Raw genomic sequence first — 11,320 nt, forward strand, 5'->3', positions numbered from 1 at the left:
AGGTTGTGTGAGCCATTCTCTCACACAGAGTGGATTTCTTTTTTTCTTTTTTTATCCTCGGAAAAGTTCTCGGCTCCCCCCAGCCCCGCTCCCACCCCTCCCCTCCGCCGAGCACCGCACCTGCCCGCAGCCACAGGATTCAAAACCAATATTGTATTTGTCACTTCGCTGTCCCCTTTTCCTCTCCCAACAGCCCCGCTTGCCACTGAAGCGAATTGTGGATTTATGGAGGAAAATTAGCATAAATTATTACCAAATCGGTAACCGTGTGTGGTCCCGCTTGTGGGAAAGGGGCTGCCGCGAGCCCTCCGTGCGGGAAGGTGTCCGCGTGGGCTCCGTTCGGGGCTGAGCGGCTGCTGCACGAAATACCTTTCCGCCGGCTTTGCACGCCGACGTAATTGACTTACGCGTATTTTATACGGTTTTCCCAAAGCTTCCCCTGAGCTGCCGGTCTGATTAGGCTACAGAAATACGTCGATTTGTTTTGGTGTTCCGCATAACGGACTTGGCTTCGCTTTCCTCGCACCCACACTTGCCCCTTTCCCCCCTCCCTGTCTTCGGTTTTCAAAGGGAAAGGCGAACGCTTCGAGTTCCGCTGAAGTCCCGCACTGCGCGACTCCGACATTTGTTGCGCTCCGGGTGGCGGTTAGCGGCTCTGCGCGCCGACCCTCCGTGCCCACATCCATCGCACACATTCCTTCGCATTGGGAAAGCGGTCGTGCCGCTCCCGGCCGTACCTCATTTGCACTCGGAGCAGCAAATGACAACGGAAGTCGACTTTTCTTTAACTTTACAGCTTGCGGGCTCCCATTTGAGCCAGCGTTGTTTTTTTTTTTTTTTTTTTATTCCCTCCTTCGAAAATAAAAGGCACCGGCAACAACAATAAGAAAAGAATTTGTCAACCTGCGAATTTTATTTACTCTCGCGCTACTTGCGAGCTCTCTGTTTGACACCTCGGGAGCGATCTGTGGCTGAAACATCAGCTCGGCCCGGGATGTGGAAGCGCGGGGCTGGGGGCGGCGGGGCCCTGCGGAGCCGCGGATTTTGGACTCTCCGTTCTATGGCACGGCCTCCTGCCCCGTGCTAGGGCACGTCGGGAGGAATCTGCGCCGGCCGCACAGCGCTACCTCCCCCTTTCTTCCCCCCAGCCCCCCGCCGCACCCCGCGGCGGGGCAGCCCCAAGCCCTCTGTGCGGGGCCGTGCGGAAGGTGTCCCCTCTATGCTCGGCTTCTCGCTTTCTTAAAAACGCGATTATTTGCCCATTACTCCCTAAACGACGTCCTGCACCGCGAGCTAGGGATCGGCCGGGCTCGAGGGTGGCGAGTTGGGATGACGGAGCCCGACCGCAGCCCCCGGCCCGGCCCGGCCCCACTGCAGGGCGAGGAGCTGAGTGCTGGCGCTCACACCTCCCCTGCCCTTCTTCCCACCCCTCCTCCCCCCGTTATTTTTGCTGAATTAAGAAGGTGACATTATTCTTTTCTTCAAGTACTTCTGTTAATATTGAAAAACGTGCGCTTGCATTTCAAGCGGCCGCTCTCAGCCTCAGCGGCCATTTCAATATTAATGAAATTGTTTAATCTCCTAAATTCATCGTGTTTAAGTTACGTTTTGGTGATTTATTGACCGACTCCGAAAACGCTGGTAATGGAGTGGATGTGCATTCACCGCAAAGCATCTCCCTCCCGGGGCTCGCAGCCCCCTCGCTCCCGCCGCGGGATGACGGCACGCAGCTCCCCGCACCATCCCGCACCGCGGGGGCTGCCCGGGGTGCCCGCACGGAGCAGAGGCGCGGAGCTCCCGGGCAGAGACCGGCGGGGTGCGGGGACCCCACTGCGCCCCGCACCCCCGTGGGCCGAGCACCAACAGGTTCGCGAGCTGGGAGCCGGTGGGCCGGCTGGGGGAGGCACCTCCCCGGGCCGGGCGCGGGGGGATCCCCCGCCTCCTCTGCCCCGCACGAAGCCCCCGGAACGGGGCAGAGCCCGCCTGGGCTCGGCGAGGGAAAGTCCCTCGTTCCGGGCAGAAAGCCTCGCCTTCGTTAGCCAACAGCACAAATCAGATAACAATGCAGAACAAACAGAATACCACCGCCAAGCGATTTCCATGTCAAACATCGCACCGCTCAGCAGCTCCATTTGTAAGTGTGAATTGCGGACCGAGCTTCCTGCAAAGTCCACAGAAAGGTTGGCGCGTACCTCCCCTCCCCACCCCCCAGCTACTGAGGACCATCACACCGCAATTCCGCTGGCGGAGCCTTTTCACCCCTCGCCTCGTCTTCAAATGGAAATGATTCCCATTGGCCCAAGGTGTCCATGTAAATAGGTGTAAATGAAACCAGATTATGCCTTTCTCTCCAACCCCCTCCTCCCGCCGCCCTCCCCCTCCTCCCAAGGCGATTGTCATATGATAGCGAAGAAGTGGCACATTAATGAAGCGCCTCTACAGGGGTCTTTTCTGCTCATGTCACCACATAAAACTATCAGATGCTTGGAGGAAGGACATGGAGGCAACTACTTAGCTCACCGCGGCTGCAGAGAAGCGGGCGAGCCGCTGCCGCAACCCAGCTGCCGCCAGTGTAAAAGGAGCTGATTCAGCCCGCGGAGGAGAAGGGAAGGCTACGCAAAAGGATTCCCCGAAGCGAGCCGGGACTACAGAGGAGCGGAGCGGTCGGGCAGGGGGGCGAGAAAGGCGCCGCGGCACCGCCCTGGGGAGCAGCCCCGACTCCCGGCAGCGTCCCGGATGCGGACTGTCAACTTCCAGCAACTTTAAGGTGGGCACGCTCGGGGCTGCCGGGGCGGGGGGACGGGAGACGAGGGGAGAGGAGGGGACGCGAGCGAGCGGGAGGAAGTCCAGTCCCCCGGCAGAGGCTGGAACGCACAGCGGCCGCCGCAGAAGCCGGGCGGGCTCGGGGCCGGAGCGGGAAGGCCGGAGCGGGGAGCAGGGCGCTGCGCTGCTCTCCGCCAGCCCCCGCCGGCGCCGCGCGGCTCTGGGCTGATCCCCCCGCCCGCATCGCCCCGAGGGCCGCGGTCCCCGCGCCCCGTGCCCGCTCTTCCCAGCCTCTCGGACTCACCCCTCCGCCCCCCCCCCCGCCCCCCATCCCTGTCGCTGCCCTTCCGCAGATCTCCGCGGGTCCCCAAGCGAAGATGCCTCGCCCGGGCAGAAACACTTACAGCGACCAGAAGCCCCCCTACTCCTACATCTCCCTGACCGCCATGGCGATCCAGAGCTCTCCCGAGAAGATGCTGCCCCTGAGCGAGATCTACAAGTTCATCATGGACCGCTTCCCCTACTATCGGGAGAACACGCAGCGCTGGCAGAACTCCCTGCGGCACAACCTCTCCTTCAACGACTGCTTCATCAAGATCCCGCGCCGGCCCGACCAGCCGGGCAAGGGCAGCTTCTGGGCGCTGCATCCCAGCTGCGGGGACATGTTTGAGAACGGCAGCTTCCTGCGGCGACGCAAGCGCTTCAAAGTGCTGAAGTCGGAGCACCTGGCTCCCAGCAAGCCGGCCGACGCGGCGCAGTACCTGCAGCAGCAGGCAAAGCTGCGTCTCAGCGCGCTGGCGGCCACGGGCACGCACCTGCCCCAGATGTCCACCTACAATCTCGGCGTGTCGCAGCCGTCCAGCTTCAAGCACCCCTTCGCCATCGAGAACATAATCGCCCGAGAATACAAGATGCCCGGCGGGCTCGCCTTCTCCACCATGCAGCCCGTGCCGGCCGCCTACCCGCTCCCCAACCAGCTCACCACGGTGGGCAGCTCCATCGGCACGGGCTGGCCCCACGTGTACGGCTCCGGCGTGATCGACACGGCCACCCCCATCTCCATGGCCGGCGGCGAGTACGGCGCCTACGGCGTGCCCATCAAGCCGTTGTGCCACGGCGGGCAAACTTTGCCGGCCATCCCTGTGCCCATCAAGCCGACCCCCGCCGCCGTGCCGGCCCTCCCCGCGCTGCCCGCGCCCATCCCCACCATCCTCTCGAACTCGCCGCCCTCTCTCAGCCCCACGTCCTCGCAGACGGCCACCAGCCAGAGCAGCCCGGCCACCCCCAGCGAGACTCTGACGAGCCCGGCGCCCGCTCTGCACTCGGTGGCGGTGCACTGACCCCACGGTCCCTCCGCTCCGTCCCGCCGCACCTCCCTCCCCGCTCTCCGCTGTCGGCCGAGCGCACGGCGCAGAGCCGCCCCGCCGCGCTCCCCGTCTCGCCCTCGCCGCTCCTTAACTTTGTTTATCCGCTCCTCGGAGGTAAAGCGGAGCGGAGCCCCCCGCCCTCCCACCCGCCGCGCCCCGAAGCGCTCCGGATACCCTCGCCGTGCCGGGCACCGGACGAGCCTCGCCTCTTTCTTTTCCTTTGTCTGGGGAAAAGCAGGGTGTTACCTAGGACCGACCTTTAAAACCATAAACGGCACAAAACGGTCGCAGTCTCACCGCACGAAAGCGGCGGCGTCGCCGGTCTCCGAGCGGCAAACGCTCCGATTCCGGAAGCCCGGAACGCGCCCGTTCCCTCCGCGCGGTGCGAGTGCGGGCGCGCGGCTCAGGCGGCGGGGTCGGAGCCGCGCCGGGCGGGGTGCGGGGACACGGCGGAGCCGCCCGAGAAGAACCGGAGCGCCGCGGGGCGGAGGCGGCGGCGGGCGGCCCGGGAGCGGAGAGCGGGGCGTCGGGAGCGGGGCCCGGTGCTGCGGGGAAGCAGCCGCTCCGCCCCCGCGCCCGCACTGTTTACAAAGCGCGTGTTTCCCTGTAAATAGCGGGCTCGTATCTGTACTGTACATCACACGAGGTCCCCCTCGCAGTACATGTTGTAAAGTGGATGTTGACCGTAGTTTTCCGGTGGAAGAGAAATCGAAGTTGATTTGTCTGATAACTTCCGATTCAGACGGAGGTTCGGGGTTTCTTTATTTTTTTAATTCTGTAGCTATTTCACGGCTCACAAACGAACCAAACCGGCCCTTCGCAGGCTCGGCGCCGGCGGAGCTGTGCCCCGGGTACGGCACGGCGCAGGCAGGGGCTGGGGAAGCTGTACATGGTTGTGAATAGGAATGGTTATAAATGTGTAAAACGCACTTTTGTTTGAAACATTTTCTAGTTTTTAGGTAGTTTGCTGGAAACCGAACTGTTGTTCTGTCGTGAACTGCTTAAGTTAAGGAAAAAGAAAAAGCAAACCTCTACGAACAGCATTAGTGTCTATTGATACTGCAAAGAAATTTCTTTTTAACTCTTTTCTTCCTGTACAGAATGAGCATGGCATTTGAAATATCGGTGTTCTCATTCCCAGCATGTGTGTTTTAAAACAAAGGTTAAAAAAAAAAAAAGTGTCTACGTTAAATTATGAACCTAGTCGTCCAAATAATATTTTCTCATTAAAATATGTAAATGCAGACACAGCTTATTTGTCTTTTTGAAGAGTTTCCATACGAACAAGGGATGACATTCCCATCTCTGGACGCTCTTTCTCGGGAGATCGCTGCAAATGCAGTTATTATATCACGCCAGTGTTGGGGAAAAGTGGGGAAAATCGTCCTTACCGATGACTTAGTGAAGAGACAACACAGTGCGCGTGGTGTGTGTGTGTGTGTGTCTGTCTGTCTGTCTGCACACCGACCCACGCACACACTGACACGCAGAGCCACAAACGCCGCACTCACGGCCGTGTCCGTGTCCGTGTGTGTGCCATCCTCATAGCCGCAGCTAGTTTTTCTCTGCTAAGCAGAGATGTGTGAGCGTCCACAAGACAGCGAACATAAAAGAGTATTAAAACTCTTACAGGATTAATTAGTCTTTAAGTCAGAATACTGAATTGTGGCAGTTGCAGTGTTTCCTACAAAAGGGACAGCCGCATCTGTTCCAAGTAAAAGTAGAATATGGAAGCCTTTCACTTGGTAATTTCCTAAAGCTCTGTAACCACTTTCCATCCCCGCTAAGCACGCTGTGCAAGAAGCAAAGCCCGAAGCTCACAGCCCCCACCCCGCTGTCAGCGCGGTGCCCCTCAGACCGGGGCTTCAGCGGCCGCTGTGAGCGCCGTCCGGCACCGCCCGGCCGGGCCGGTCAGCCCTATGGGCATTTCGCAAGGATTCTGCAACTGTTGAACGTGACAGAAGTAATACGGAGAAATTAGGCAGTAGGTGTCTCGGGGAAGAGCCGGGTCCGCCAAGAACGCAGGTACACACAACTGAGTACTTCAACGCTTATTAGAAAGCAAATGACACTGTATTCTAATAAGCCGCCGGGATTCTTTGACTCCCCGTCCCCGATCTTATCGAGGTGAATCCCTGCCAGTGGTGCAGCCCTGAATTTCTGCACCAGGAGCAGCGTAAGTTCCCCAGTACCTACAACACGGTACTGCCGAACTTTTAAGTTTAATACAAAGGGCATTTAATCCTGGTGCGACTTTTTTTCTTTCTTGCTTTCTTTCTTCTTTTTTTTTTTTTCTTTTTCTTTTTCCCTCCAAGAGAACGGATCCCCCACACAGAAAAAGGTGGAAAATACATGAATCATTGGGCTGATTAAAATGCATGAAGCCGCTAAAGCTTGTCAGATGGGGGACAACTGAACTCATTCATCAAGTGCAGCCCACGATTATATCAACACGATCAGTAAAGAAAGCATTCAAAACTTATCACCAGATCAATGGACACAGAACTCGACAAACTTTTCCTAAACAAGCGCTGACCCACATTTTTAAACGACGAGGACTCTCTCTTTTTTTTTTTTCCGTCTCATTTTATGACCCAGCACTCACAGCAAATCCTCAGAGATCCTCAAAGATGAAATCCGAGCCGAGCTCAGAAGACGAGGATGCACTTTCAGGGTCCTTTTTAACCCACACTCTGAGCGGGCAGAGCCCCGTAGCCCGGCCCCGCTGCCCGGCGCTGCCCGGAGGCAGGTCGCAAACAAACACGCCGCTCGGTGCGTCGCTCGAATTTACTGCTTTGACTTGGTAAATCTCCCTAATGGCTCAAGTCCAATGTCAATAAACACAGATCTGAAGCACAGCAGTGAGAGACAACGGCGGGGAGGGAAGGGGCGAAAGGGGTGCGAATAATCAGCCCCGACCGAGCTCAGCAGCGTGCTCGGAGACCACGGTAGGGTCGCGGGGCAAGAGAGTGCTATCTAGTTCTTTTTTGGTTTATTTGCCGGTGAGATGCTACCGGCCAAGCGTTCTCGCTGCACAGACCGCCCACCCCAGCCAGAAGGCTCTCTAGCGTCGGAAAGCTGCCGGGTGCACGAGGCAAGCGGCAGAGCCGGCCGCGCTCGGCGGCTCGGGCTTTCGCTGTGGGTCAGTGCACGGTACGTGAACCCTTTCTCGTCCGGACGGTTCTTTTTTTTCCTTTCCAACCGCCACCCTCGCTCCCTCGCCGTGTGACGGGACACCGCCCGCAGCACCGCGTGCTCTACTGAAGCGAGCCCGCAGGCAGCAGCTCTCGCTCGCCCCTTCGCTGCCCCTCGGCACGGCTCTCGGGGCCGGCCCGGGCCAGGTGCGGGGTCCCGGTGCGTCCCGGCCCTGCCGCAATCCTTGGGAAGAGGCACCGAGCGCGGCGCTTCGGTGGCAGCAGGGCCGACTGATCTGCAGATCCTAATATAAATGTCACTCTGTGGGTTTTTGTTTTTGGTTTTGTTTTTATTAACAAAAAGAAACCGAGGCTGTGAAGCCTCGGAGGGGCTTTATTTGTTTCTTTTAAACTAACAACAAATTATCTAATTAATATGTTTCAATTACAGCATGAAAAAGAGAGGCTTTGGACCGCCTGCAGTGGGCTTACAATAGCCCCAGAGCCCACTATAAGAATTTACAATAACTTCACATCTGTTTCTTTATTTCCCACTTTTCGAGTCTAAAACTCCTCTCGAAATCACTTCAAACCGTGGCCCGAGTTATGAAATATGGTCTCCGTGCCAAGAAAAAAAACGGTGGAAAGAAGAAAAGGACAAAACTTTGCAGATCGAGGCTTCATTTGCAAGCTAGAAAGTGAAAGCCCCATTGAAGAGCATTAAACAAATATATTAGAATTCTGTCACTTTATGCAATTGAGTAGATCAAATAAAGGGTCCCAGGCCACTTCATTCACTCTCATTCACTTGAATAGAAAATGCAAAGAATAGCAAACCTAGACTGGGCCACCGATGTAGATTTAGCCCTTTTTTTCTAAGAGACAAAAAGGCTGAATTTTCACAAACACATTGCTGACTCGGGGACTAGGAAACCAGCGCTGAAACTCCTTTGGAATTTAAATTCATTTTATCTTCCTCTCTCCTTCTGGGTCCGTTTGCGCTAGGACGCGGGCTGCACCGGCACCCCCGTTTGCAAGAAACACAATATCGTACAACGCGACCCGCGGGTTCCACGTTTATCCCGCCGGGCCCCGCCGCGGTTCGGAAGATAACGTTTTTATTTAGCAGGGTGAGAGAAAAAGCAGAAAAGGCCGCCCGCAGCCCCTCCGTGGGAAGAGCGGGCAAAGGCCCCCGCCCGCCCCCCGCGCCCGCCGAACCGCGCCGTGCCGCCTCTGTCCGCGCCGGGCTGCCAGGGGAGACCTCGAAGCGGCGCCCCGGCCGTTGCAGCGAGAGCGAGGGGCGAGGGCCGAGGGCTGCGGGGTGCGGCGGAGCAGCGCTCGGAGCGACGCGGCCCCCGGGCGGCCCGGTCCCGGCGCAGCTCCCCTCCCGCCGTCCGCGGCCCCGTGCGGCTTCACCGCAGCCGAGCCCAGCGGCACCCGCCCCTGCCGCTGCCGGGAGCGGCTCGTGCCCCTTCTGCGGCCGCCGCCGCATAAAGGCCCTTCATTCTGCGCTATTTAGGAGGGCCTCGGCGTTTATTAAGTAGTAACTCGAGTGTTTTGCATTCATTAGCGCGGCTCCTCAGAGAGGTATTACGGCCAAGAATAATCTCACGCCACGGGAAAACTGCTTTTCCACTCCCTCAGCCTACGCGGCACTAACCACCCGCACGCACCAGGCTTATTTGTAAATATTTTTCCCAACGATGAAACCAGAGCACGCAGGGGCAGCACTTCCCCAGTGCTCGGGCCGTCCAGCTGGGCTGTGGCTGTGCCCCGAGCCGTGCCCTGCTGCCCAGCCTCATGTCACGAGTGGCTTCAGCTCCAATCTTGGGGGCAGACTGGTGCCCGTTGGAGCATTCGGGACCTCTTGGTCCCAGCGCTGCTCCCATGAGCAGACCCACACATCTGCTGTAACAGCCCAGGCCAGTAACCGCAGGGCCAATTTATTCCTACTATTGGCAGTGCCAATGGATCTCCAACCGAACACGGAACAAACGTGAGCTCAGCTGAAATAACCACAAAGGCTCCAAAGCCTCTGTTCAGAAATGTCTGGACATTGCCGCACACTCTTCCCAACCCTGGCCAAAAATATGTGCTGGAAATATCAGGTCAGCACTAGGCCAGATGGAAACACTCTTACATGCCCTGCAGTCTGCTGCGGGACATCGGGTTGGGAGCAAGGGAAGCAACCTCCACAGCCAGCCACACGCAGAGGGCAACCATGTCTTAAAAAAACACAGCTCATGGGCTTCCAAAGCACAGATCCGCATTTTCTGTTCAGCAGAGCAATAGCTGCATCCCATTCCTTCCCACGTCTTCCTGTGTTTCTCTCCTGTTGTAGCCTTTGTGGATCTGATAGAAATTGCCAGATGCAACTCCTCAGCTCCACGATGAGATGCAGAGCGCTGGGGAGCTGAAAGGCGCAGTCAGCACTGCGTGCCTTCATGCAACACTCCTGCTAGGACCGGAGCTCACGGGGCTGCACAGTCACAGCCCTCCAGCCAGAGCCCTGGCCCGCTCCACTCGGGGCTCTGTGCTCTCCTTAGTTTTCTGCCACGTGGGGTTGTTTACACCAGGAAAGACTGCTCAGAAGGATAGGATTAGGCTGTCGTGGGCCTGCTGAGAAAGCCCACAAACACACAAAAACACAAACAATTTGTATTTTCTCTTGGTTTGTGCTTGATGTACTTGAGCCCTGGCTGAAGACAGTTTCATAATTACATCTTTCTATTTCTAGGCTAAGGAAGTTCTCTGGAGAATAGGGAAGATAATCAAGAGACTGATCCCTATCACATGTAAATGGCCTCCAAATTTACATTACATTGGTGGCAAGGAGAACGTTCTAACAGATTCTAATAGAGAACACTCTAATGAGACACTAACAAACACCAGTTCATTCACTGAGCTGCAGCTTCCTCATCCTTCACCGATGTAGAAGGGCCAGATCTATCTGAAGGCTCTGAGAAACAGATCTACTCCCAGAAGTGGATGCATGCAGGCTGAACACCACGGAGGTGCTTCCCCTGATACCCAAAGGCACATTTTCCAAGTGAGGCAATTTCAATCATTTGCTATTCGCACGACTGGTGCGGGTACGTCCTCTGAAATAGACACAACCCCTGTGATGAACAACTCTGCAGGGAGGGAAGAGCTTGTGCCTTGCTGCTTTCTTTATGCTCTGAGTTTTCACACCCCACCAGTCATTCAGCCCGCTCCCACAGCAGAGCTCACCTTAGCCATATTTGTGAGCACTTTGTACATTAATTGGGGATTTCAGAGAACAATTTTAATTCCATTAAAATCAATTGAAACCATAAAGTAAATTAAATGGGGCCAGGATATCACCCTCAAGTATTTTTTTCAAAACATTCAAACACTTTTTTAAGTTGGCAAATATTCTGCCTTTCTCTCATTTGGGGGTCACCATCAGCCAGCAGACAGGGTAGGTCAGGTAGAGTGCATACACAGGCACCGTAATGCTGCATAGTTATGGGTGCCTGAAAACTGTAAAACAAGTAAGTTCTTTTTCTGTTCTTCCTCAAATGTTAGCCTAGTGCTTTCGGACCATATGCCAGAAATGTTCTGTTGTTGTTTTTAGTCACATCTAGAGCACACACCAACAGAACTGCCCAAAGAAGGTTCAAACTCAGAATACTAGGTTCTAAGTTCCTCTTTTCTTTTACCAAAGTGCATCTGTTTTTTGAGTGTTTGGAGGAAAGAAGAGCAGCTCAGAATCTCCTTTTTTAATTGGATAGGATAACTTTCAGGCTGTGGACTAAGTATTCTGTGCATTAACAAAATCACAGTCCTAAATACTTAGAGATAAAACAAGAAAAACATGAGAGACTCTGTCTTTTCTGTGCTTGGGTTAAAACCACATTATCTGCTTTTTTGTATCCCTCAGTAAGATCTCAAACGTACTTCCTCCGTCTTTTTCAAATGACAAAACAGACATTTGAGATACTCTAATATTCAGTTCTCCAGGATTGTTAAGGAAAGCCACCAGGCGCTGTGAGACGTGACGTAACCATCAGAGCTACTCACACCGGATTTTCT

The 11,320-nt window shown here is 55.9% G+C and overlaps 1 protein-coding gene across 1 annotated transcript; it reads left to right on the top strand.

Moving 5' to 3' along the window:
* The first annotated feature begins 3,140 nt into the window (after nucleotides 1-3,140).
* FOXB1 (forkhead box B1) lies at nucleotides 3,141-4,103 on the top strand. Its single transcript, XM_042824597.1, has one exon. It carries the CDS (start codon nucleotides 3,141-3,143, stop codon nucleotides 4,101-4,103), a length of 963 nt encoding a protein of 320 aa, XP_042680531.1.
* The last annotated feature ends 7,217 nt before the right edge of the window (nucleotides 4,104-11,320 follow it).

The sequence above is a fragment of the Centrocercus urophasianus genome, unplaced genomic scaffold (assembly GCF_019232065.1).
Source record: "Centrocercus urophasianus isolate 14NV4802_14NV808 unplaced genomic scaffold, USGS_Curo_1.0 seq_23, whole genome shotgun sequence".
Lineage (NCBI taxonomy): Eukaryota > Metazoa > Chordata > Aves > Galliformes > Phasianidae > Centrocercus > Centrocercus urophasianus.

Bases quoted from the DNA above. Each gene is read 5' to 3' on its own strand.
- FOXB1 (XM_042824597.1), top strand. From the start codon at position 3,141: ATGCCTCGCCCGGGCAGAAACACTTACAGCGACCAGAAGCCCCCCTAC.